The 23,857-nt window shown below is 39.2% G+C and overlaps 1 protein-coding gene across 1 annotated transcript in view; it reads left to right on the top strand.

The window, feature by feature from the left end:
- Nucleotides 1-19,895, top strand: part of LOC116816345 (connector enhancer of kinase suppressor of ras 2-like) — a 518,029-nt gene extending 498,134 nt beyond the window's left edge. The window contains exons 24-28 of the mRNA XM_075068744.1: nucleotides 12,522-12,592; nucleotides 15,813-15,913; nucleotides 17,330-17,834; nucleotides 18,211-18,410; nucleotides 18,897-19,895. Of these exons, the coding sequence (XP_074924845.1) occupies nucleotides 12,522-12,592; nucleotides 15,813-15,913; nucleotides 17,330-17,834; nucleotides 18,211-18,410; nucleotides 18,897-19,112 (1,093 nt within the window). The 3' untranslated portion in view covers nucleotides 19,113-19,895. The remainder of the gene's footprint in view (nucleotides 1-12,521; nucleotides 12,593-15,812; nucleotides 15,914-17,329; nucleotides 17,835-18,210; nucleotides 18,411-18,896) is intronic.
- Nucleotides 19,896-23,857: the final 3,962 nt, after the last annotated feature.

Here is a 23,857-nt window from a genome sequence, read left to right as displayed (position 1 = left end):
AAGCAATTATGTTTTGTGATTATATGCTATCAGATTTTTTTTTTTCCGGGTGACTTACTACGTTATACAATATTTTAGTCAATGAGTCAAATACAGCCTACAAACCATTTTACTCTACTATAGTGTGATGTATAAATATAATGCTTTTGACAACAAATTGTCCTTCATTACTATGAACCTTTAAAAATAAGAGAACCTGGACAGAATCTGTTAAATCACTTTACTTTAAGGGTATGTCTATACTACCCGCCAGATTGGCGGGTAGCGATCGATCCAGTGGAGATTGATTTATCACATCCAGTCTAGGTTCAATAAATCGACCCCAGGCCCTCTCTCATCGACTCCTGTACTCCAGCACTGCAAGAGGTACAAGCAGAGTGGATGGGGGAGCGGCAACAGCTGACTCACCGCGGTGAAGACATTTTCAAGAAAACAAACAAACCTGCATATCCACCTTTCAAAGACAGTCTGAGAAATACCCTATCCACATAGCTGAAGTTGTGCAACTCAGATCGATTCCCCCACCCTAGTGCAGACCACGGCTAAGTCTCTTTTAAGGTAGTCAGGGGGTGGGGAAGATTCCAAGGAGATTTCTCATGAAGAATATATATTTCTGTAAAAACAAGGAAAACATCCAGCATCTCACATTTCTTAGCAACTGTGTAATTGGTGTTGAAGGAAACCCTTGTAATCAGAAAATTTTTGTTTCTTCTACAAATGATTGTCCATATATATTCCACTCTTGGTTTGCATGTGGCCCATGTATCAAGAGTAGAATCTTTTGGTCAGCAGTGTCCGTTGGACCACACCTGCATGCTGAGTGCCTTTATGCCACTCACCTGCATAAAAGGTAGAGCAGGGTCAACATCCTTCCATTCCTTCTTACCACCTGTGACCATGAAATGGAATTGTGAGCAGTGTTTCTACTCTTGTGCACTTGTGAATTTAAAAAGTTTTGTAAATAGTTGTTCCTTTAGACTAGTTTAGTACTTGGGTTAGTGTAGGATTTTTTGTTAAGTTTCTATTTGAGCACTGTTTTTTCTGTTTTTTGGTTACCAAGCTTCTTCAGCCTTCATGACTGAACAACAAACTCCAGATTCTAAGTATCACATCTCATGTGAAGCAGGTGTGACCCTCAGTGACCATCACTCAAAATGTTTATTTTGCCTTGGTAAGGGGCACATCATAGACAAATGTTCAATTTGCTGTTCCTTTTTTTTTTTAAATCACAACAGACAAGAGAGACTCTTGAAACTTTTTCTTCGGAACTAGTCTATGAAACCACTTCTAATCTGGGTAAATAAAATCTGCCCAGATCTGAACAGTCTTCCTCCAGAATTGCCATGATGAGCACTGGCTCTGCAGCCAGTACCAAGATTCCAGTTGCTTCAAAACATTCCTTTACAGTTCCTGGTTTCAAATCCTCTTCACTGGCTGACAAGGTAGGGCTCAGCACCACTCTTCTAAAAAGCACAGTCAGAGGTCACCATCTGAGGTACCTAGCAAGAAAAAGAGGGAGACATTGCCTCATCCTACCTCAGTTAAGGGCAGCACAAGGACTGATTTAGGTTCCTCAGACATCAGAAAGAACCCCAGTGTCCACACTTCAATACCAAATAAAGACCAGCTTCACTTGGTCTCTGGTACAATAAACTAGAAACAGATTCAGAAATTTAGTAACCAGAAAGGTAGTTTATTTTATAAAGTTTCAAGGAACCCATTATTTTTTAAACTTTGTTAATAAAAGGTACTAACTGCAATTTTCAAATAGGTCATTATAGTTAAGAATACCACACCTTCTTCAAATATAGTAATAGTGTTCTTGGAAGTTAATTTTGTTTCTCAGTAGAAGGTTTGTCATTTGAAAGAATTATTTATTTCCATTTTTAAAACATACCTAACTAGGAGTGCCCATCCCGTGATCTTCCAGTATTTAAAACACAATAACCAGCAACTGCACTGAACCACTAACATTCACTGCCAAATACACTCATCATTCCTTCCTACTCTAATGAAATTGTCACAGTCTTCCATGTTATAAAGTGATTATAAAACATAAAAATGATGATGTCAAAGGATAGAATTATCTGAAGAGGACACAGTGTATAGTACTCCTAGAGTCCTAGACCATATTTATTCATTATGATTGTCAAAATTTGCTGGAAATAGCTCTTGCTATTAAAGTTTAAAAGAAAATAGCTCATGTTCAGATATGTACCATTAAAATATTTGTTTTTTAATCTTCTAAAATTTTAGCCCAATATGGTCTCTTCCCAGACCAAAAGGAACCATTTCTAGTAGTCAAAAAGAAAATTTCTAATTATTCAGATTTTATTTCCATTCACTTATTGGCTGCTAGTGAGAAAATGCCCAAAAGTATGAAAATTAATCCCAGTGGTGATGGTCATTTTTATGACAACTTTCTGGAGTTTTATTTGGTTTTAAATTTTTTATTTTATGATCATTTACCTTGTATTGTATCGGGAGTATTGCATTGTATCTGGTGTTCAGATACCAGAGGAACGAAAATTGTAAAAATGTAGAGAGATGGATTTTATTACTAATGTAGCATCTTGAGTGCCCTTGAAGTAAAAAGTGCTGAATATATGGATGCTTTATATATAAAGCTATGCACTGAGAATTGGACTGCCCACTAAAACAGCTATCAGATGGCAATGGCTATTGGTCACTACCAGCTGGAGCCAAATTTGAACTAGTGACCTGTGCATAGATGACTGTTTCTCATCATCAATCCCTTTGGTCATCCAGTCCCCTGTTGACAATTTAATAGCTTATATAGTGAATTCGTTCAAACCCCAAAGGAAGAAAAGAAGATTCTAAAAATGTCTGTGGTAGTTGGTTTCCATGAGATTGCAATGGTAATTCTGTATGTCAGCAACTTTCCTGTACTGCATTGTAACCTGAAGGTGGGATTTATCCCACCAGCATTAAAGCTCCAGGTCACTGAGCTTTTTTTTTGAATAAGGAGAGAGAACCATCTTATAGTAATTGATTTTGTCATAACTCCCCTTAAGCTATGAAATGACATAGTAAAATTTCCCCTTAATTCTGACATCTCTTTTAGTACTGAATAATTGGACCTACCAGAAATTGGTCATAAATGTCTCTACTTATCTCTACTTCATTGTTTTCTTTTGATTGTTGGTAGGACCATTCCTTGCAGTCTTTTTATGACCCTTAACTTAGAAACTGAAAAACCAGCTGCTGATTTAGTGTACTTAAAAGCACTGCTTTTACATCCGGACAAGTGGTCTCCTCCAGCAGAATTGAGAAGCCTCAAGGGACTGGATCTGAGAGCCATAGGGATCACACTTACTCTTTTCCTCTTTTCCGACTTCCTTGTTTTCTCTTTATCTGTTTCTCCTTTGGTGGGGCACCATTAAAACTGAGCCAAAATATCTTTTAGAAATGGATCTCTTCTGCTCCAGACACCAGAAGGAATATCTTACAACCTTCCTTCATCTCATTCAGATGGACTGGCCATCTGATACATGATTTGACTTTCTGTGCCAGAAAAGACAATAAAATCAGGTGAGGTAGGGTGAGGTGAATTCTTATAGTTCTCTACTGGCTCTGGTTCTCTCATCTACAAGAGATGCCTCTATGTTTTCCTGGGAAGCTACACCTCAAAGATGATCTTAATGTGCAGGGTCCAAAAGTCCAGGATCCAGTCAAATTCCTCTTGACAGATTGGAACTTGAGAGGGTGAACCTCCAGGAGTGTGGATCATATCTGGAAGACCTTCTGACTCTTTCAATCTAGGTTACTTTTAAAAATGCAATCATCTTCAGCAGAAGGGTCAGTGAGTTGATTGCATTCTGTATCAAAATACCTTTTTCTTCAACTTCCTTCACATCATGTAGTACTCGGGTCTACCCCAGAATTCCTGCCAAAAGTAGTTTCTCTTTACAATTTCAGTCAAAAAACCATTTGCCTAATCCTGCTCATCCTCAAGAGTCCCAATGGCTTTGTCTGGTTGTCTACAGAGCCATCAGATTCTTTCTAGACAGGACAAAATCTTTTAGGAAGTCAGATGTCGTGTTCATCTCTTAATATTGGCATGAACAAAAGTCTCAAAGCATCTAGTACAACCATTTTCAAATGAATAAGATATGCTAATTTAGAAGATTATATAAAGGCTGAAAATACACCATCTTCAACTTTCAGAACACATTCAACAAGTTTTGTCTCTATATCTTTTCAAGAGATCTGCAGAGTGGCCCTGGGCACCCTTTGCTTGGGGGAAGAGTAAATTACTTCACTCATTTCCATGGAGCAGCTTGCTTTGCCCCTGAGCTATTCTAGCTGGCAAGTAGGCTGAAAGAAAGAGGGATTCTGGGCCCCTCTCACTTCCTGCTTCTCCTCTCCACTTCCCCTCCCCCACTTGCTTGCTGAAAGGAGTAGAAGGCAAAGAGTCCCAGCTCTCCCCATCATGGCCAAAATCACAATCAGAGCAGGGGGCCTTGCAAAAGAATAATGGCAGCCTCATTCACCCGTATTCCCTTGTGCAGCTCAGTAAAGGCTTTGACAGACTAGCCACAGTAATGTAATACTTTGTGTCAACTGAGGAAAGTTGTATTGTTTATAAGAATAATAGAAATACCTAGAATATTTCGGATGTATGCATTTTGCACCTTTGTTCCTAGAATTTACTGTATGTTTAGTTCTTCTTTTCAACCACTTCAAGTTATATAGTATTATGAGGCATGGACAACGTCATAAATTTGGCAAGAAGAATTTTTAAGTGATTTATAGATTCAAAGACCAGACAGGACCATTGTGATTATCTAGTCTATCTGACCTCCTGTATAACACAGACCTTAGAACTTCCCTAAAATAATTCTTAGAGCATATTGTGATGCTACACCCCATATTCTTCATAGAAATATGGTTATAATATGAATATGGCATAACTAAGATATATTTGATGCAAGATGGCTCATGTAAGATATAATTGGAAAGGTTATGATTTACTGAATGTGATTATCCAATTTGTATGCATGTACCATTTTGGTATCTAAAGTTAGGAGTATTAACTACATAACAATTACAACTGTGTGTGTACTTGGGGGGAACACTCACCAGACAGTAGACAATCCTCCTGAATGACCCATTTAAGAAGAACAATAGAACTCTGAAGATACTAGTCTCTCTCTTTCCTGAGAAGTGTCATGGGACATAGCTATGACACTACCAGGTCAGGTGGTCCTTTCACCTGATACAAAATACCACATTGGACACTGCTGGAACTTTTCCTCTGTAGAGGGATGGGGATCAAAGAAAGGTTTCCCGCCTGAGGTAAATCCTTTTCAAGGCTGGGGAGGGGGTTAATCTGGACTCTCCTCCATTGCCTAACAAAGAAGAAGGACTGCTTAAAGAGCCTGAAGGACAAAGGAACTAAGCTGAAGGGAAAGGTGGGGGTGAGTCCAGACTGAGAAAGAAAAATAAATGCAACTCTGAGCTATTGAAACTCTGCAACTTACCTAAAATAACATGTAGGGTAATAATTTACTTCTTGAAACCAGTCTCTTTAAGAACTTAAGCTTAGTATGTGTGTTTTATTAGCTCAGTAATCTGCTTTGTCCTGTTTGTTATCCCTTATAATCACTTAAAATCCGTCTTTTATAGTTATTACATTTTTTTGTTTATTATTAAACCCAGTTTGTGAAATTTCTAACTGGCGGAGGTAAGTTGTGCATATCTATCTTCACTTTGAGGGAGAGAGAGAAATTTTATGAGCTTGTGCTGTGCAAATCTTTTTATACAGCGCAAAACAGTATTATTTTGGGTTTATTCCCCAAAAGGCATGTGCACGTGAGTGGTGGGTGAATCCTCACACAGAGATGATTTCAGTCTGTGTCTGCAGCTGAGTGTGGCCCTGTCTGAGTGTGTGTGCTGCAAGAGGCCGGAGAGCCTAATTCAGCAAACAGGGAGAGGGAATCCAGGCTAGTGGAGCAGGAGGGGCTCAATGAAAACCCAGTACATCAGGTGGGAAGAGGGGAGGGTCTGACCTGTCACAGTGGCATAGTCAAGCAGGGTAATGTGCACAGCTTATTGCTTTGAAACACTGGTCTAGATTTTAAGTGTGTTGGCTGGAGAACAGACAAAGTGGTTACAGGTTTGTTATTTTCTGTTTGCTTATTTTGGGTAAGGGAAATAGCGGCAGAAAAGTCAGTAAATGAATGAAAGTGAAGCTACCAAAAAGTGGGAGCTCTACAGATTGCAAGTAGAAGAAAATGAAAAAATGCAGAAGAGACAGGTGGAATTAAAACAGATGGAAATTGAAGCAGAAACAACCAGGCAGAAGTTAGCTCATGAGAGAGCCATGGAACTGAGACAGCTAGAGGCTGAGGAAGCCCGAGAACGGAGAAAGCTGGAGGCTGACAAAGAACAGGAAGCAGTAAATGCCAGACAGGAAGCAGAAAATACCAGACAAAAGACAGCACACCAGAGAGCCCTGGAACTGAAAGACAACTGGAGGAAAAAGAAAAAGAGGGAAAGCATCAGCTGGCTATAATGGAGTGGAAAAGACAGACCCCTACACCAGGGAGCTCCACCTCTTCAAAAATCCATAAGTGGGAGCAGTTGTGCTTTCCTATGATAGAGTGGCTGCCCCTCACTGGTAGGTAAGGGGTTGAAGTCACCCTGGGGAGGCTGCACAGGAGGCAGCCAATGACTGAAAGGCTTATAGTGCCAACCAGTCAGGAGAAGCTTTATCAGAACAGCCTATCAGGGCCAGGCTGACCCATATAAGAAGGGGCTGCTTAGCAGAGGGCAGTCACTCCCTGGAGTTTGAGGGAGGAGGATGATGACTGGCTGCTGAGAGGGTTGGAGCACCGTGGACAGAACAGTGCTGGGTAGTTTCAGCAGAGTATGAGAAGCTCCTGGGTGACGGCTGCCAAACTGAGGCCCTGATACAAGGGCAGAGGAGGTTCTGGGGCTGTGAGGAAAGTGGCCCAGGGCAGGAGACAGTGCAGTTGGAGGAGGAGCAACACATGATGGCCAGCTATAGGGTCCCTGGGTGGGGACCCGGAGTAGTGGGCTGGCCTGGATGCACTGAGGGGAGTAGCCAGTGAATGGACTGCCGTTTGCCACTGAGGCGAGCAGCTAGAATTGGGACTGCAGTTTGCCACTGAGGCAAGTGGTTGGACTAAGGACTGTCGGTCCTCTGTAAGTGGGGAAAGGACTGACTGGGACACCACCGGAGGGCTGTGTCCAGAAGAGGATAGGGTGGTCCAGGGAGTGACATGGGTTCTGGAGGTGAAGACAGATGAGACGATGGGCGAGACATCACCTGAGAAGGGCATACTGGCAGCTGAGCTAATTCCCCAGACAGCCAGCAGGAGGTGCCATGGTGGTGAGTCCAGCCCAATTATACTTCCATACAGTGAGTCTAGGGACATTGCTGACTATTTCATCACCTTTGAGAGACTGCGTATGCTCCATGAGATTCCTGAGGATCAACAGATGACCACTTTGGTTGCAAAGTTGACTGGGAGAGGTTTGGATATATGCAATAAGATGCCAATTGGTGGTGCTGCCGATTATGGTAAAGGAATTGGTTTTTAAAATGTTTCAGATTACACCTGAAATTTAGAGTAAAATTTAGAAGATTTAAGGGAGAGGCTGGATTAAGTAATGTGGTTTATGTGAATCAAAAGAGAGATCTACTGGATAAGTGAGTAAGGGGAAAAGGAATTACAAGGTTTGAAGCAATAATTTGGTTGCTCAGGAACAGTTCCTCAATATGTCTAATGATGATGTAAAACAGTGTTTGTGGGATAAAAAGGTAGAGACGATTGAAGAACTTGCAACATTTGCAGATAAATTTCAACAATCCCAAGCACCTAGTAGGAATAAATCACAGGGAGAGGAGTTTAAGTTTAGAGGGAAGCAAGATTCCCAATTTGCCTCTGGGAAGAAGGAGGGTGGATGGGAGGCTGGACACTCAGCTCCCCAAGTTAACTCCTCCAGTCCTCATCCCAAATCTCCTGTAAAAGCAGAAGAGCCCAGAAGGTGCTATCATTGTAATTTCACTGAGCACCTGAGGAATAAATGTCCTATGCTGAATGAGAACAGGCAACAGGTAACTCATGGAAATGCTGCTACCCAGAGCACAGAGGCACCTCTGGCAGTTGCCACTTATCATACATGGTTTGTAAAGATTGCCACTGCACAGCTGGTTTGACTTAGTTGCTAAGTTTTAGAACTAGAGATTTTGTGGTGTAATAAATAAATAGCATTCCATCAGTTCAGTAAACTTTTCTTATTGCGGAGGATGGGGGAGGTTGATAAAATCAGATGCTGAAACACTGTCTCATTAATAAGAATTATGGAGAGATTCACCTTCATGATTATCTTTGATACTGGTACATACTGCGTACTAAGGAAGTTAATCAGACTGAAGCTATAGTCCACTTTTACTAACATTTTAACCACAAATCTAATGCATGTAGCTAGAAAATGATAGACTGCTCCTCGATAACATTTATTCTGATTTCTTTTCTTAAATTCTTTCAATTTTGTAATTCTGTAGTACAAATAAAACTGAATTGTGCATAATCCTCTTTAGAAATTTCCCAATTTTCTTTGGAATTATATACAGTGATATGGTCTGTAAGAGAACATATCTAAATACAGTACTTTTGATAAACCTGATGGTCATACTTTCTTAATTCAAATAAGTCCCAAAATATTAAAGAAATTGAGATATTCTATGATAGCAAATAATGTAAGTTATTGCATATCTACTCATATTGAAGCTAAAAACCTAATTTTTTTCAGATTACAAAAGAATAAAATGGCAGTCCTTCCAATGTTTAGATTATTGAGGTGGAATGGGATAACATCTGTACACAAATAGTTTTGCCTCTGTCAACTGAAGAGAAAATTTTTCAGTTTTCTCACAGTTTTTTGGGAAATTTTAAAGCCCTGCATCATCTTCACTATCATCATGTTTGTAGCCTGTGATAGGGCCTTCTGTGGCTGGGCAGCCTAGCGACTAGATCATTGGATAGGGGCTGGAGGGCGGGACCTGCCCTCCTTTCCCTCAGGTCCTAGCTCAGAGTTCTGGGCCACTCACACCCCTAGACAGGGGTGCTGGATCTTGCTCCCAGCTGTGAGGGGGAGGATCAGGACCTGTTGTCTGAGCTGCTCTCTATGTAAAGCCTTTAGTTTGGGTGTGGCCCTGCTAGTCCAGTTTCCCCACAATTGAGGCTTGGTAGTAGATTTCCATTGGCAGGGGAAGACTTATTTGCTTCCAGTGGCTGCATTGGCAGGCAGGTTGCGTCTCTGCCTTCAGGCAGACACACAGAGAGCTCCTGCCTCTTCACCAGTCAGCCCCTAACTGAGCCAGGCTCCCATCTTTTCTCCTCCTTCCAGGCCTGGCACTAGCTGCAGGTATAACAGGGTGGGGCTAGCTGAACCCACAAGTTTTCTTTAACCCCTGCTGTGCCTGGCAGCCATCTCTCTGCTCCTTCACATAGCCAGTCTTGCATAAATACACTTTACATATGCATACTAGTAACTTTGTTCAGTGAATTTAATGTAAGTTTGAAGTTTTGGTAAATGTCAACAAAAGTAAATTATTATGCGTTTGTGACCGAATAATCTTCTTTCTCTGAATCATATCAATTATCATTCCTGGTCCTGCAGTCCTTATTCAGGTGAAACTCCAACTGAAAGTGGTTATTTTGCTTGAGTGTGGACTGATGAATGAGGTCATAATTTATACTTAGCTAGCAAAGAAAATGAGATGAGTATCAGGTCATAAATGTCTAAAGACAAACAATAACAGTATTTTTCTAAAGCAAGACACCAATAAAATGTTTCAAAGGAAGAGAAACGTGACAAACCTCTCATATTTAATTACATAAGTGAGAACTTTATATTTACAACCAGTGGCATATTATGATCTGTAATTTGGTGATTCAAGAACATAATTTTAAAATTACCAACAAATTATTAGTAATGAACAAGGGGAAATGAGATTTCAGTTACTGCAATAAATAGGTTTTGGCAAGAAAAGCAAGTATCTTACAAATTATAAACATGCCTTTTGTTGAATGAACTTATATTGCTGAGTATTATAGTGGAGAAAATGTTAAAGAACTGTTCATTGTTTAAAAATAACTTCCTGTATGTTCTCGAGGTCAGTTATTTGGGATGGCAAATCACATAAATTAGATGTCTGTAGGTAGTTTTAACATTTGCATCTGATGTTTGTGAAAAGTGATCTGCATTTTCATTCCTAATTCTAAATGTCCCACCTTTTTTCATTTAATAACAATAATACATAGCATTTTAATAGATAGTTTTTCATATCTTCACAGGTCTACAAATAAATTAATTCTCACAACACCCCTGTAAGTCTGAAATTAAGTTGGTCATTCTTCTTATTGTACACCCAAAAAAACTGTGATTCAGCTAAATTACGTGATTTGCTGAGGACCACATAGAAGTCAGTGACAGATCCTATATTAGAACAAAGCATTCCGACTCACGAGTCTTTGCTTAAACCATTAGACCATTTTATCTCACTTCTACATTGCCTTCTTTTTATGGTAGCAATGACTTTTCCCTCATTTTATATCCCTTTTCATATGCTGTACCATCAAAATACACACAAATTCAGTGAGTTCAAAATTTATTGTTAAATATTATTCTCATGTAAGTAGTTTAATATACTTCTTTCCTATCTTCATGTAACTTACACAGAAATCAACGTTATTGTAATACATATGTTGTTCGTGAATGTTTGTCTCTTATGAGAAGCCTTTGAAGGGTGATCTTGTCACATGGCTAATAATTTTATCCTTGGTTGTTTAACTGTATCGGCTTCAAGTTGTGCCATTTAAAAGAGGGCAGAATTGCTTCCAAAAAGCATGTAATCTCACTGTATAAGGAAACTGTTATCTTTTAGACAGCTGTTAAGTCTTTGTTGATTAAGGAAATATTTGAGGCTGTAGCCTGATTGTTCTCAATTTCTATTATAAACACATTTTTAATATTTCTGAATGAGATAATGCTTTTTTAGTTATCAAGAGAAATTTGGCGTAGAAAACACTGATGTTCATATTAGGGTTTTTTCTTCATCCGTTGTGATCTTGATGTTTCATTGTTGCTGAAAATTGGCTGATTCATTCAGTGTAACATGATCGTTCTATATGCAGGCAAAAGGAAATGAATTACCCTTGGTAGACTTCCTTCTGAAGAGTTCTATTTCAATCAAGTATCTTTACCTTCTCTCTAATTTTGTTCATTTTCTTCTTTTTGTACGATTCAAGTAAATATATTGTAGAAATACAAAATCAGAGTGTTTCAATGAGGATAGGGTTTGGGGAATTAGTCCCAAAATATGCTTTATCTTATGGTCTGGTTTTGAAAATACCAGATCCTCTTGTCAAATAAGGAGCAGCTCAGGGATAAAAGAGTAAATGTGTGTGCAAAATTGTAGCGTGTTGTCAGGGTAATATTCCTTTATAGATTATATTATAGATGTTGTCAGGGTATATTCCTTTCTAGATAAATGCAAGAAGATAACAGATCAAAATTTGCTTCTATGACGCCAGTCGTATGTACACCTAGACTAATACTTCAGAAATCAATCATATACTACAGTCTCATTTCAACTTTTAGCTTTCTGATTTGACAAGTACAGAATTTTCTTTCATAATTTGTCTGCATGAAATCATGAGCATCTTTCTGTTTTCATTTTAATACTGTCTTGTATTATCACCATGAATGTACAATGGATGTCACCATGGAAAATACTGTTGTTGGTTTCTGAAGTAATTATTACTTTGGCAGTAGGTGCACCAGCAATTGTTCTGTCTTTGAGCCACTTATGTGGGCCATAAAGGGATGTAAATGCCCAGAAACAAGCAGAGGGGGCATCCGAGCGAATGTAGTATATTCCCCTCCCCGAAACTATGGAAGCTTTTCCACACCAGCACGAAGCAGTTAGGTTTTGATGTATATTTGATTGCATTGGAAGGGGGGCAAACTTAGGAAGCCTCTGCTCTATACAGAATGCTTCCCTAAGTATCCAATGGAAATATGCGTAGAAAAGTCAGTGTTAATTAATTCTGCTATTTGCAGTATTAGCAGGTGTGCTTTGTGTTTGCTGCTCCACTTTGATGTGATAGAGGGAACACTGGCATCCTGGCTCTTAACAGTGCCAGGCTTGCACAGAATGAGTTACAGAGAGAAGCATAGAGGGTCTGGTTCTCCACATGGATGCTCCACGAGCTGTGGATTGAGATCAGATTTCTCCATGGCTCCTCGGACTCTTCGTGTACTTTAGTGGCTGCATCCTCCATGTAACCTCACTACTCTGATGAACGTATGAGTCAGATTTTTCTCAGCTTGAAAACCGTAGGTTTTTACACTGCTACTTCTCTTCCCTCTGTTTTTTCTGCATTATAAGATAATGTAGGCCACAGCATTTACCACTGGAGAGTCCTTTAAATATTCTTCTTCCTTGTCTATTATTTTATTAGATGGATGAACCGTCTGGGTCTTGCAGCCATTGGTTATACACCTGATGACAAGAATATTCGGCCAGATGAAGGTAAGGCTTCTGTGATTTTAAACAAAATTGTCTTAGAGGTCTGATAAGAAAGAGAGGCTCCAAAAATGCTTCTGTTAACTGTGTCATCTCATGATTTGGACATAAATCACAGATATCTCACAATGAGTTGATTAATGTAGGCAATATCTTTTCACAGTTTGTTTTCATAGATATGTGTAACCTCTTAGAAAATATAGCTAACTGTGCAAACAGAAGAAAAAAATGAACTCCAGAATGATCATTTGAAAAAGCAAAGAAAACATTCTTAAGGCACTCTTTAGGAAAACAAGCATGATGAATAGAATTGCTATTTTACATTTAGTATAAGAATGCTAAGTGAAAGCAAATGGCTCTGCATAGGTCTCTGTTAGTGCCATCAGTTGTGCTAATTCCTAATGGGAGAGTGACATGGGCATAGGGCAAGTTGCACTTTAAACCCCTTTTAGTCCCTCTTGAGTGCACTCTTCAGGTGACAGGCTTGGCTTCCTTCACCTCTCTCGGGGTGGAACCCCAAAGTCCAACCACACTTGGACTGGATTTCTGGGTTGCAGCCCTGATTCCAAACTGTGTTAACATAACGGGTCCAAATGTACTTGGCACCTGCAAGAAATTTTCTCTTTAGGAGTCTGTGACCAGCAACTGATTAAAGAGAGTTAAAATGTTGTATCAAAACAGATTTTTGTTCACCCAGAGATACATACTAAGAAGGTAAGAGGGATAAAACAACAAAAGGCATATATGCCTCATTCTTACATCACTTTATTCTTTTCTTGCAAGTGTTGGGTAAGATCCACCCAACCCAGCAATTGCGACTGGCTGGGAGTGACAGACGACAGGCTTTGCAGTATTCTCTTATGTCTCTCTCTGTCAGTGGCTCACTTCCAGCCACTGCTGCCACTCAACACCCCCTTCCTCCCTGGGCTGGGAATATTAGTGGTTTAGTATCCCCTTTGATGCCAGGTTTGGGCCTGAGAAGAATAAACCTTGCTCTCTGACAGTACCGTATTTATGCCATTGTTTCATTTCCTGTTTGTTTCCCCCCTAACAGTCTTCTGAGTTAACTCCTCAAAATTAGGCAGGATACTATCAAGCCAATAAACTGAGATGCAAGTGCATATGATGTTCATTAAAAATAGTACAGATAACTCCCTCATTCTCCACAGAGAGACAGAGTAGTAGCCGTTCCCCCTATTTCTCCACTAGCCAGCAGAGCAAGTCACACGCAGCTGGGGTGAGGAGAATGCACTCATTTAAAGAGAAAATAGTAAACTGGAGAGAAAAATGAACTGAGAAAAAGTGTACTTTGTTTTTCCATTATGCAGTCCAGATACAGTCTTGTGTATCATCACATACAGATTATGATAAAATACAAAGATTATGATGAAATACCAATTTGGACAATAGAATGACTTGATGATTAACTGAATATTTTGATACTGCGGTTTGTAAATGCTTTTGTCTTCTGTGATGGAATACGCAACTCCTTTCTGATTATTACTGTTGGGGAAGAGAATTTCACTATAAGCATAGCGCGGAGTGCCTGATTTGATAGGCTATAGGTATACTCCTTGGGTGAGTTTTGAGGCATTGAGCTGAAAGCGAAGTGCCTTTCAACCATCCAGGAAGTCTGTCCATGAAAGTCAGTGGGATTGAGGTTCCTAAAGTTATGCCTACACTGAAAAAAAAATCCCATGGCAGCAAGTCTCAGAACCATGGTCAACTGACTTGGGCTTGTGGGACTCATGCTATGGGGCTAAAAATAGCAGTATAGACATTCCTGTTTGTGCTGGAGCCTGGGTTTCAGGCTCTCCACCCCAGGCAAGAATGCCTACACTGCTATTTTTAGCCCTCTAGTTCAAGCCCCCAGAGCCCAAATCAGATGAACTAGGCTCTGAGACTCACTGCTGTAGAGGATTTTTTGCAATGTAGATGTGCCATAAGTGTCTAAGTACCAGATTTTCAGAGGTACTTAGGGGTTTGAAGATGCAGATTGGTAACTAGTGGGATTTTCAAAAGTGCCTGAGTGGGTTAGGCACTTAACTCCCTGTGAAATCAATGGACTTAGATGCTTAACCTGCTCAGGTTCTTTTGAAAATTCCATCAGGCACCTATCCAAGTCTTAAGGCAATAGTCACCAACCGGTAGATTGTAATTGACTGGTTGATCCTGGAGCCTCTGACAGTCTATCACAAACTCCGACTGCTAAAATTCCAGTGATACAGCAGGGCTAAGGCAGGCTTCCTGCCTGCCATGGCCCCGCGCTGCTCCCAGAAGTGGCCAGCACACCCCTGAGGCCTTGCGGGTGGCGGGGGACAGGGTTCGTCGTGCATCGCTCCTGCCTGCAAGCACTTCCTCCATAGCTCCCATTGGCCAAGAACGGGGAACTGCAGCCAATGGGAGCTGCAGGGGTGGTGCCTGCAGAGACAGGCACCATGCGAAGACCCTTCCCCCCACCAGGGGCCACAGGGGCATGATGGCTGCTTCTGGTAGCAGCATTGGCCTGGGGCAAGCAGGGAGCCTGTATTAGCACTGCTGTGCCGCTGCCTGAGGTAAGTGCCACCCGATGGGAGCCCACATTCCTCCCACACCCCAATTCCCAGCCCTGAGCCCCCTTCCTGAAGCAAGCTCCCCATACCCCCTCCTGCACCCCAACATTCTTCCCCAGCCAAGAGCCCCCTCCTGCACCCAAACTCCCTCCCAGAGCCCACACCCCATCCTGCACCTCAACACTCTGCTTTAGCCTGGAGCCTCGTCCTGCACCCAAACTCCCTCACAGAGCTTGCTTCCTGCACCCTCTCTTGCACCCCAAAACCTGCCCCAGGCTCATCCCAGAGCCCCCTCCTACACGCCGAACCCTTTGCCCCCAGCCCAGAGCCCGCACCCCAGTCCCCCCACCCCCGCTGCCCCAGCCCAGTGAAAGTGAGGGGGGGAGAGGAACAGCAAAGGGAGAGGGGATGGAATGAGTAGGGCAGGTCCTCAGGGAATAGGCGGGGTACAGCCTGGGTTGCACTTAAATTTAAAAAGTGATCTTGTGCATAAAAAGATTGGAGACCACTGTCTTAAGGTATCTAAATATCTTAGAAAATCCAGCCCTTAGACGCTTCAGAGACCAGGACTTACACCTTGTCTAGATCAGAGAAAGTATCAATTATGCTATGAAAATGTTGCCAATATTATCTTATCAGTAAATATTTCAATGAAAGGAACATTTTGTTACCAGATTACTGGAGTGAAAGTGACCAGGATGATATTGATGGTTCCTTAACCCTGAAACAGGAAGGCCCTTCAACAAAATGTGACACCTACCATCGAACACCCTCAGTAAGTCATGAATAGTACATGCTGTATAAGGCCAAGAGATAAATGTCCATGCTTCTTTGATCAGTATTTTCCTTGTTTTGTAATGGTATCTAATTACATTATGAGCAGAACGGAGGTGGTTCTCAGCTGTAAACTCTGAGAATATTATCATTTCTAGTGGCTAAGAACTGGAGTGAATGTTCTGAAAATAAGAAATGGGAGCACATAGGAAGAAGAGGCATCTGCTGTCTTACTCTGCTGTGTTTACCTAGTGTGGTCAAGTCATTTTATTCTTTAAAAAAGAAAAATCCAATACAAAAGGAATACATAGATTTTTGACTCCAGTATGAATAAAATGTCTTGTGCTTGGGTCATCTCTATTAACTGAGAGTTTATACTGTATCTACAGTGTTCCATGTTTAGTGGAAATTAAGATTTTTCGATTATATGCATATAATAGTCATGATCTGGAGGAAACATTCTTTATTTATAAGAAACATATCTTTAAAGACAAGTTTCTTTCAAAATATAGCATTTTGTAAAATACCCATTGTATCTGCAATATTTTTTCTTAATTGTTTTAAAGCAAAAAATAGCTGATAAAAGTTGTGTACGGGCAGGTTCTGATAACTGATAAAAGCACTGCTGCTATACAATACATGAGTAGACTGTGATATTTAATCTTTGTTTCTAAGTGCAGATAGGACTGTTCTCTATTTTTCTTTCAGATTTTTCTTCAGCGTGAATGACACGATCCTCACACAACCAGAACCAAAGAAAGAATGACTGAGGCAACAGCATCACATGGGTGAAGTTCAGACTGATTTTCACCCATGTGATGCTGTTTTATCAACCGGGATACAGGTTAAGCCCCTCCCTTTCTGTTTTTCCACTTTTTTGCCTTTCTCTCTTTTTTTAATTAAAATAATACAAAGACCAAGCAGAATTTAATTAAAATAATTTGGATAAGCTCAGCAGTCCCCTAAAATTTAAGTTTTCTTGGATGCTGAAGTGTCTTTTTTTTTTTTTCTTCCCTGTTTGGCTGGAACATCTGCCCTCTGAAAAGAAAGGAAATCCAGTTATGGTTTCTTTCGGGGGCTTCCATGTCTTCTTCAAAACACACTGCTGGACTAGCTGTAAGCTGGTTAGGTCTTTGCAAAACCTATACCAGTGCTATCCTGTCCTTTCCAGCAGGAGTGGCTCTTGGGCAGAGAATGTGTCAAAACAAGAATAGGGAGTGGTTAAAAATATAGTGCTTACATAAAGTATTACACAGTTAGTTATGTCTTGCTCACTAAGAGTTTATAGTGTGATATACCAAACTATACAAATCAGATCATTTGGTTAGTACTAACATACTGAACTGTATCTGTTGTGGTTTGCCAATGTCTAGTCACAATTATGTCTTTATAATAAGATATTTTCATTCCTTCTTAGGTGAATTCTTCAAGTCCATTCCCTGACCCCAAACATGGTCGACACTTTTCAAGCGAATCTACCCACTCTTATTCTTCTGCAGAGGATTCCCGACAAGATGCCACAGGAAGTACACACTTGTCAGGATGCAGGCCTCCCTATCGAGAGAGGCGCTCATGGCAGGACCTGATAGAGACCCCCTTAACCAGTTCTGGCCTCCATTTTCTTCAGACTGTTCCTCCTGACCCAGAATACGTGAGTGGCCGACCTGGAATGTCACCAGAGAGGCGAAGACAGGCAACATTACCAGTCCAAAGACGTCACAATCATGAACGAGATGGACCTTTCCCATTGGTGGAGTGGCAAAGAGGATATAGTTCTCATAACAGGCCCCAGAAGCAACGTAGTCAAAGCCTTCCACGAAACAGAGATGTCAGGGGCAAAGGGCATGTGAAGTCTTCAGGCATAATAGAAGAGAAGTCTGAAGAGAAACTTATAAAAAAGCAAAATAATTTCTGTGAAGAAGGTAAGATTTTGAAGGGACTGTGACACCAATACTCACCATTGACTTCAGTGGGAGATTTGCCATTGACCTCGCTGATGAATGATCAGGCTTTATATGAGTATCTTTGTGGCAGAATTATAATTTCCAAGAATGCTGAAAATATGGAGATTGCATTAGTTACTATACTATAATTTTGGTTCAGAAAGTCTATGTATGTTCTGATTCCAACTTTATTGTTGACCAGAACAATTGATTTTTATCAATTCTCCAATGAGGAAAGGATATCAGGTGGTTATTCCATAGGCAACTTTCAGAATTCTTGAGCTTTTCAGGATCTTTCATTACCCTCCCATCCAAAGTTGCCTGGATTGTTAAAAAAAAAATATTTTTTTTCCAGAAAACATAAAGGAAATCAGGGAAAGTACAGATGGTCTGCAAGAGCTGTACAAGTCTTTGGAACAAGCCAGCTTGTCAGCCTTTGGAGAGCAGCGTCCTTCTACCAAGCAGGAATTCCGGAAGTCTTTTGTAAAGAGGTGCAATAATCCAATTATCAATGAAAAACTTCATCACATCAGAGTTCTGAAGAGCACTTTAAAAGTAAGCTGTTACCATTAATGTTTATGTTCAACATGAAATTGTAACAGTGTAGCTTCTTAAAATTTTCAGTGTATGGACTTTTATTTTAGAGAGAGAATTAGGTCACAAGGAAACTTTGGCAGTACTGAGAGAAACAGAAGGTTGGGGACAGTTGCCAACCTCACAACCATTGCCAGTATTTGGCACTCTTGTTACCTGTGTCAAGGAGGATGCCAAGGACTGACTTGTCAAGAAGACCTAATTTACTACACTTTTATAATTAGAGATGGTCACTGAAAGCCACTGTGGAATCATGCCAACGGATATAGATTGCATTTCACTGTGTGAGCTGTAACAGTTCTGTGTATAGATAAAGGACCTTAGTGTGCATTGCAGTTGCTCTAGCACCTTTCGTTAGCGCTCAAGGACAAATAAAAGGCCAAGTATAACATGTCATTTAAATTGTATTTCTGAAATGTGCTGTGGTTTTTTTTTGGCATTTAACAGGCAAAGGAAGGGGACTTGGTAACTATCAACGATCTTCTGGATGATCCCAACTTGACAGCAAAGAAGTTCAAAGAGTGGAAGCTAAAGAACTATGAATTTTTCCTGGACATTTGTGAGTACAGCGCTGCTCTGAAACCTCAAAATGGAGCCACTGAACTTGTAACCCCCGCACCACTGCTGACACACACACATTCATTCATTGAAACACATGTCTGACAGGACTAGCACCATGAACACTTGCTGGGTACCATGAGAAATCCAATATGGCAAACTCTGTAATATTTGTAAATGTACTCAGCAGTATTGTAAATAACTTGGATAAGAGAATAGTGCCACAGGATGCCTACTACATTGCATGATAAGTATTATTCTGTTCTGAATTATTTTGTTTGCTATTATCAACCAACATGCTTATCAAGTTCTGCATTAGAAAGAAGCAGTGAAGAAGTGTAATGGAAAATATATACCAGTATATTTATTTAAGGACTATACTAAAGCTAAGCTTATAGTAATGAGTTCTTACAACCATTTTTATATATGTAAACATCTACGTATATAAAAGGTAACATGGTAGTTTATATTTTTTAAAATACCCTAAAATTCACCTTCTCACAAGTTTTTCTTGAAGGAAATATATATAAAAAAATACATTGGCCACTCTTAGGGGTGCACATTTTTTTCCAACCTTTCCAAGCAGTGATAGCTACCATCTTTATGAAATTACAGAAGACCAGAGTAATAAAGTCAACTTAACCACTTCCATGTGCCTTACGGTGTATAGTGTATATATCCAGTAAATAAACTCTCCTTTGGCCCTATGGGTATACTGTACATGCCACTTTGATGTTGTGCTTATTTTTAAAAGAATGAGCTTGCCTTTAAAAGAAGTGGCCACAGGAATGCAAGTGTGGCACAGAAGAGGTTAAGATACAAGTAAAAGAGAGCTGGTTGTTCACTGATGCTGTTATTTGAACTGACTTTTCTATGTACTTTGAAAAGTTTCATGGTAAAAGAAAAACATCTGCTTCTGAAGATGATAGCTATGGCAGTTTTCATAATCACACCACTGTGAATTTAGTGCCACAAACCTGTGAGTCATAATTATTAAAATATTGTTATCTGAGACTTCAAGACTGAGAATTAAGTAAAAGATTCTTGAACTGATCAATTGTTTGTATATCAGACTGTCATAGATCTGGGTAAAGAATTCGTATTCAGAATTATTCACCATATAATTATTTATCTGTAGATACTTCAGGAACAAGTTAATTGCAAGCATTCAATTCAGTATTTGAAATTCAATCTGTATTAGTTAGTTTTAAATGGGTGAATAAAATCACATGGTTTCTTTCTGTTCCCTGCTTAGAAACTTGAAGAATCGGGTTTTTGGAGTGAATACTTGCATTTATGAAAACAAAATCTGCTTTCCATAAATATTCCTGAATATGCACTTAAAACTCAAGTTTCTGCAAACGTTCCTGCTAGTGAACTTATTTATTAGAATAGTCTTAGAAAGCAAAGAGAACAATCAAAGCAATTTCATATATAAATTCGAATAAATATTTGCAGAAAAATGTTTTTGCAGTATGTGCCCAGTTCTAGTTTCACAGAAGAAATCAAATTGTAAAGTTCAAATTATTTGTTATGATATGAAACGGAAAAAAAAATGGCTCAAGGAGATAAATTTACTTACTTTATAGAGACCAGAGTTTAGTGAGAAAGCATCCTTTTGTTTAGTTCATTTACAATACGATACCTGACAAAAAAGAATACTACTTATTTTTCTGTTGTTATTACACCACCGTTTATGTGAACCACAGTGGACACAGTGGTAAAAAAAATTCACCCTGAAATAATTCCAAGATATAGTTATATTAGTAGAAGAGTATTACTGACCTTTATATTGGGTTCTCTGCATCACACCAGCTCTTGAATCATGAAATCATTGCAGTACAATTATAATTACATTTGGATAGTACATACATTTAGGTCCCTAATTCGACAAAGCAGTTAAGTCCATGCTAGGTCCCATTCAGGTCAATGGGTCCGTAAGCATGGGCTTAAAAGGGTATGATCCTGCTGCTGTTTAAATTAATGGCAAAATTCCCATTGACTTCAGAGGAGCAGGATTAAGCCCTAAGTGTTTTGCTGAATAGTGATGGATTTAAGCATGCACTTAAAGTTAACCCTGTGCCTAAGTGCTTTGCTGAACTGGAGCAATAATGAAGGTGCAGGGGATAGACCGAGAAAAACTTGCCATCACACATTCACCAAAATCAGAGTTGTGATATTCATGCAACAGTAAACACAAATCTGAATGTATTTACTATGTGAACATTTTAATTAGTGCACCACTGAATAGAAAGAGCATGAAAAGAGGTATCTTTCTAACTGTTGTCTATATCAGATCTATAAATATTATAGATATAGATATCTATATCTCACTATTTTTTTATTGTTGTCCTCCATATGGTGTGGAAGGAGTATTATGTATTGAAATAAGCAATCGTGTAAGGTGGAAAAGCCACTCTGAAATTGTACTGCATACTGTATATGCACTAACAAGAAGCTATTGGTCACTGAATACTAATTAAATGGATTGTGCTTTTGGTGTTCTTACTGAGATTTAAACATCTGCATTTTGGTTCAAACCTAAACCACAGTCTGTGCTTTTGTACTAAGATTTTAAAACAATACTCAAGAGGGATTCCATTGTATTATAACCCAAAGATCAAAAAATGCCACTTGACTGCAGAATATGTTAAATGAAGTCTTCGGTAAACATTAAAAAGTGAGCTTACACTCTTCTTCTCAAATATTAATTGGATAGAGATAAAATAGAAAAAAATATTTTTTCTTAGTGGATATGTGCCTCCAAAAATAAACAAAAATGATAGCTAAGACACTGGATCGCAACCTTCATTTCTCAGAGGGTTTTGTGTAATTAAAAGAAAAATAATCAAAGGTATTTCTGAAAGATAATGAGTGGCTGAGATTAGACTAGGCCATAAAACTAATTCTTCCCATGGCTAAGAGATCACAACTTCTTTTGATCATATTTTCTTAAAGCTTTCCTCGGCATGAGTCTATTCGTTTTGAAGTTCTAAGTGATATGAGTCTATATTTTACTCTTGGAGAGTCATCCCCAGCAAAGAAGCTAAAATGTGTTTTGGTTATTCAGGATTTTTAAAAGTGAGCTGGTAAGGAAAATGAACTATTTTTCCTTTTAGTATACTCCGGAGAGGTTTCTCATGGCTGGAGTTGAGACAAACTGGGAGATAAGTTTAGAGCAATGCTTAGCCCCTAAAACAGGAAAAAATATTTCTAAGTCTAAAACAGTTTTTTTATTCTTTTAGCTTTTACAAATATCACTAACATTTCAATAAAGACAAAGAATTTTGACACATTTATTTAACATGCATACAAAATTCTGTACAATAAATAAGAATCAGTTAAAGCTGATTTGCTAAGAAAATGTCAACCAATGTATGCCCCTCAATTTCTGTTTAATATTAGGAGAAGCAGAGTTTGACTTTCTAAACCAGACAAGACTTTCTGTATTTAGGTTTAAAAAAAAACACTTGAGAATAAAGATGTGGAGTTCTTTAAGTAAAATAAGAAATTGTTTTTAAAACGTGAATTATACATCCTACATTTTAAAAACAGCCTGTATCTTTTCCACTGGATAAAATAAATTATTAGGCTGGTTAATACAGACATTTTGTTTGACGTGTGAGGTCAGATATTTGGCTCTGCTTCTATTTTGCCTTTTCAGGCTGTGCAAGAAAGTCAAAAACTGCCCTAAAAGAGGCTGTTAGAAAGTTATCTTGGCATAGAAGAATCTCAGAAGAAAAGAATATAGACAGATCTACTCCACCAGTTCTTGCTCCCACTGTAAAAGGTGTCATAAGGGCAGGGCTAGGGAACACAGCATTTCAGTGAACCTGGGGGCATAATGGCACTGAGGCTGTTCAAATTTGTGCTCACAGTTGGCTCAGCTCCTAGCTAGCCCTGAGGTTCAGGGAAGACAACAGATGCCTTAGAGACATCTGCCTCCCCATTGCTTCAGTCGTGCAAAGCTCTGCTCCAGTGCAATGAGGTTTGGAGTCCATAGTGACTCTTGGATAAATAAATACTGTGGAAGCTGGGTTTATTTATTTATCTATAGATACTGTTGTAGATATTGTATGTTATACAAATTGTGCATAAACCTGCATTAGCACAAATTGTTTAGGGATTTGTGACCTTTAAGCCAATTGGAATGCAAGTTGTGATCCAAAGATTTTATTTATGAACAGGGGGCCTGATCACATTTCACTGAAATAAGTGGCAAAATTTCCTGATCCAAATTTGCCCTAACACCCCATAGAGTCCTGCTAACATCAGTATGGTTGCATATGAGTAAGGGCAGGATTGGTTCTCTCTTGACTTCAGTAGTGGTGCAAAATCAAGCCCAGAATCAATATATAATATTTATTATTTCAACAGAATTCCTGCCTGAATACTCAGATAAATCCTGTATTCTCATTATCTTCAACCACATAAACAATATGTTTGGATGTATTTTATTTATTCAAATGTTTTCAAAGTTATCCAAACACTTTGAGGCTTTATTCATCCTTTCTGCCAGTAATATTTTTAACCAAAGATGTCACTCAATCAGCATGGCTTCCCTGCGACTCCACAAACTTCAGTATGTCTTTTTGTTGCTAGATGTTATTTTGTAACTGTATGTTTTTCACCAGCCACCCTCTTTTTTTTATTATTGTTATTCTTCCATTTCCTCTAATATCATCCCGATATCTCTCTATCTCAGTAGCACTTCCTGAAGGGTTTGAGACATTTTTTATTTTGTCATATTATGAAATGAAAATGTCCCTGAACTCATTCTGTTTAATAAAAAGAAATAATCAAAGGAAAAGCGAAGCTCTAACAAGTTGCAACATCAATATTATTTAATC

This window comes from Chelonoidis abingdonii, chromosome 8, assembly GCF_003597395.2.
Source record: "Chelonoidis abingdonii isolate Lonesome George chromosome 8, CheloAbing_2.0, whole genome shotgun sequence".
Classification (NCBI taxonomy): Eukaryota; Metazoa; Chordata; order Testudines; family Testudinidae; genus Chelonoidis; species Chelonoidis abingdonii.
The sequence above is the reverse complement of the archived record's forward strand: the minus strand, read 5'-3'. Positions and strand labels throughout refer to the sequence as shown.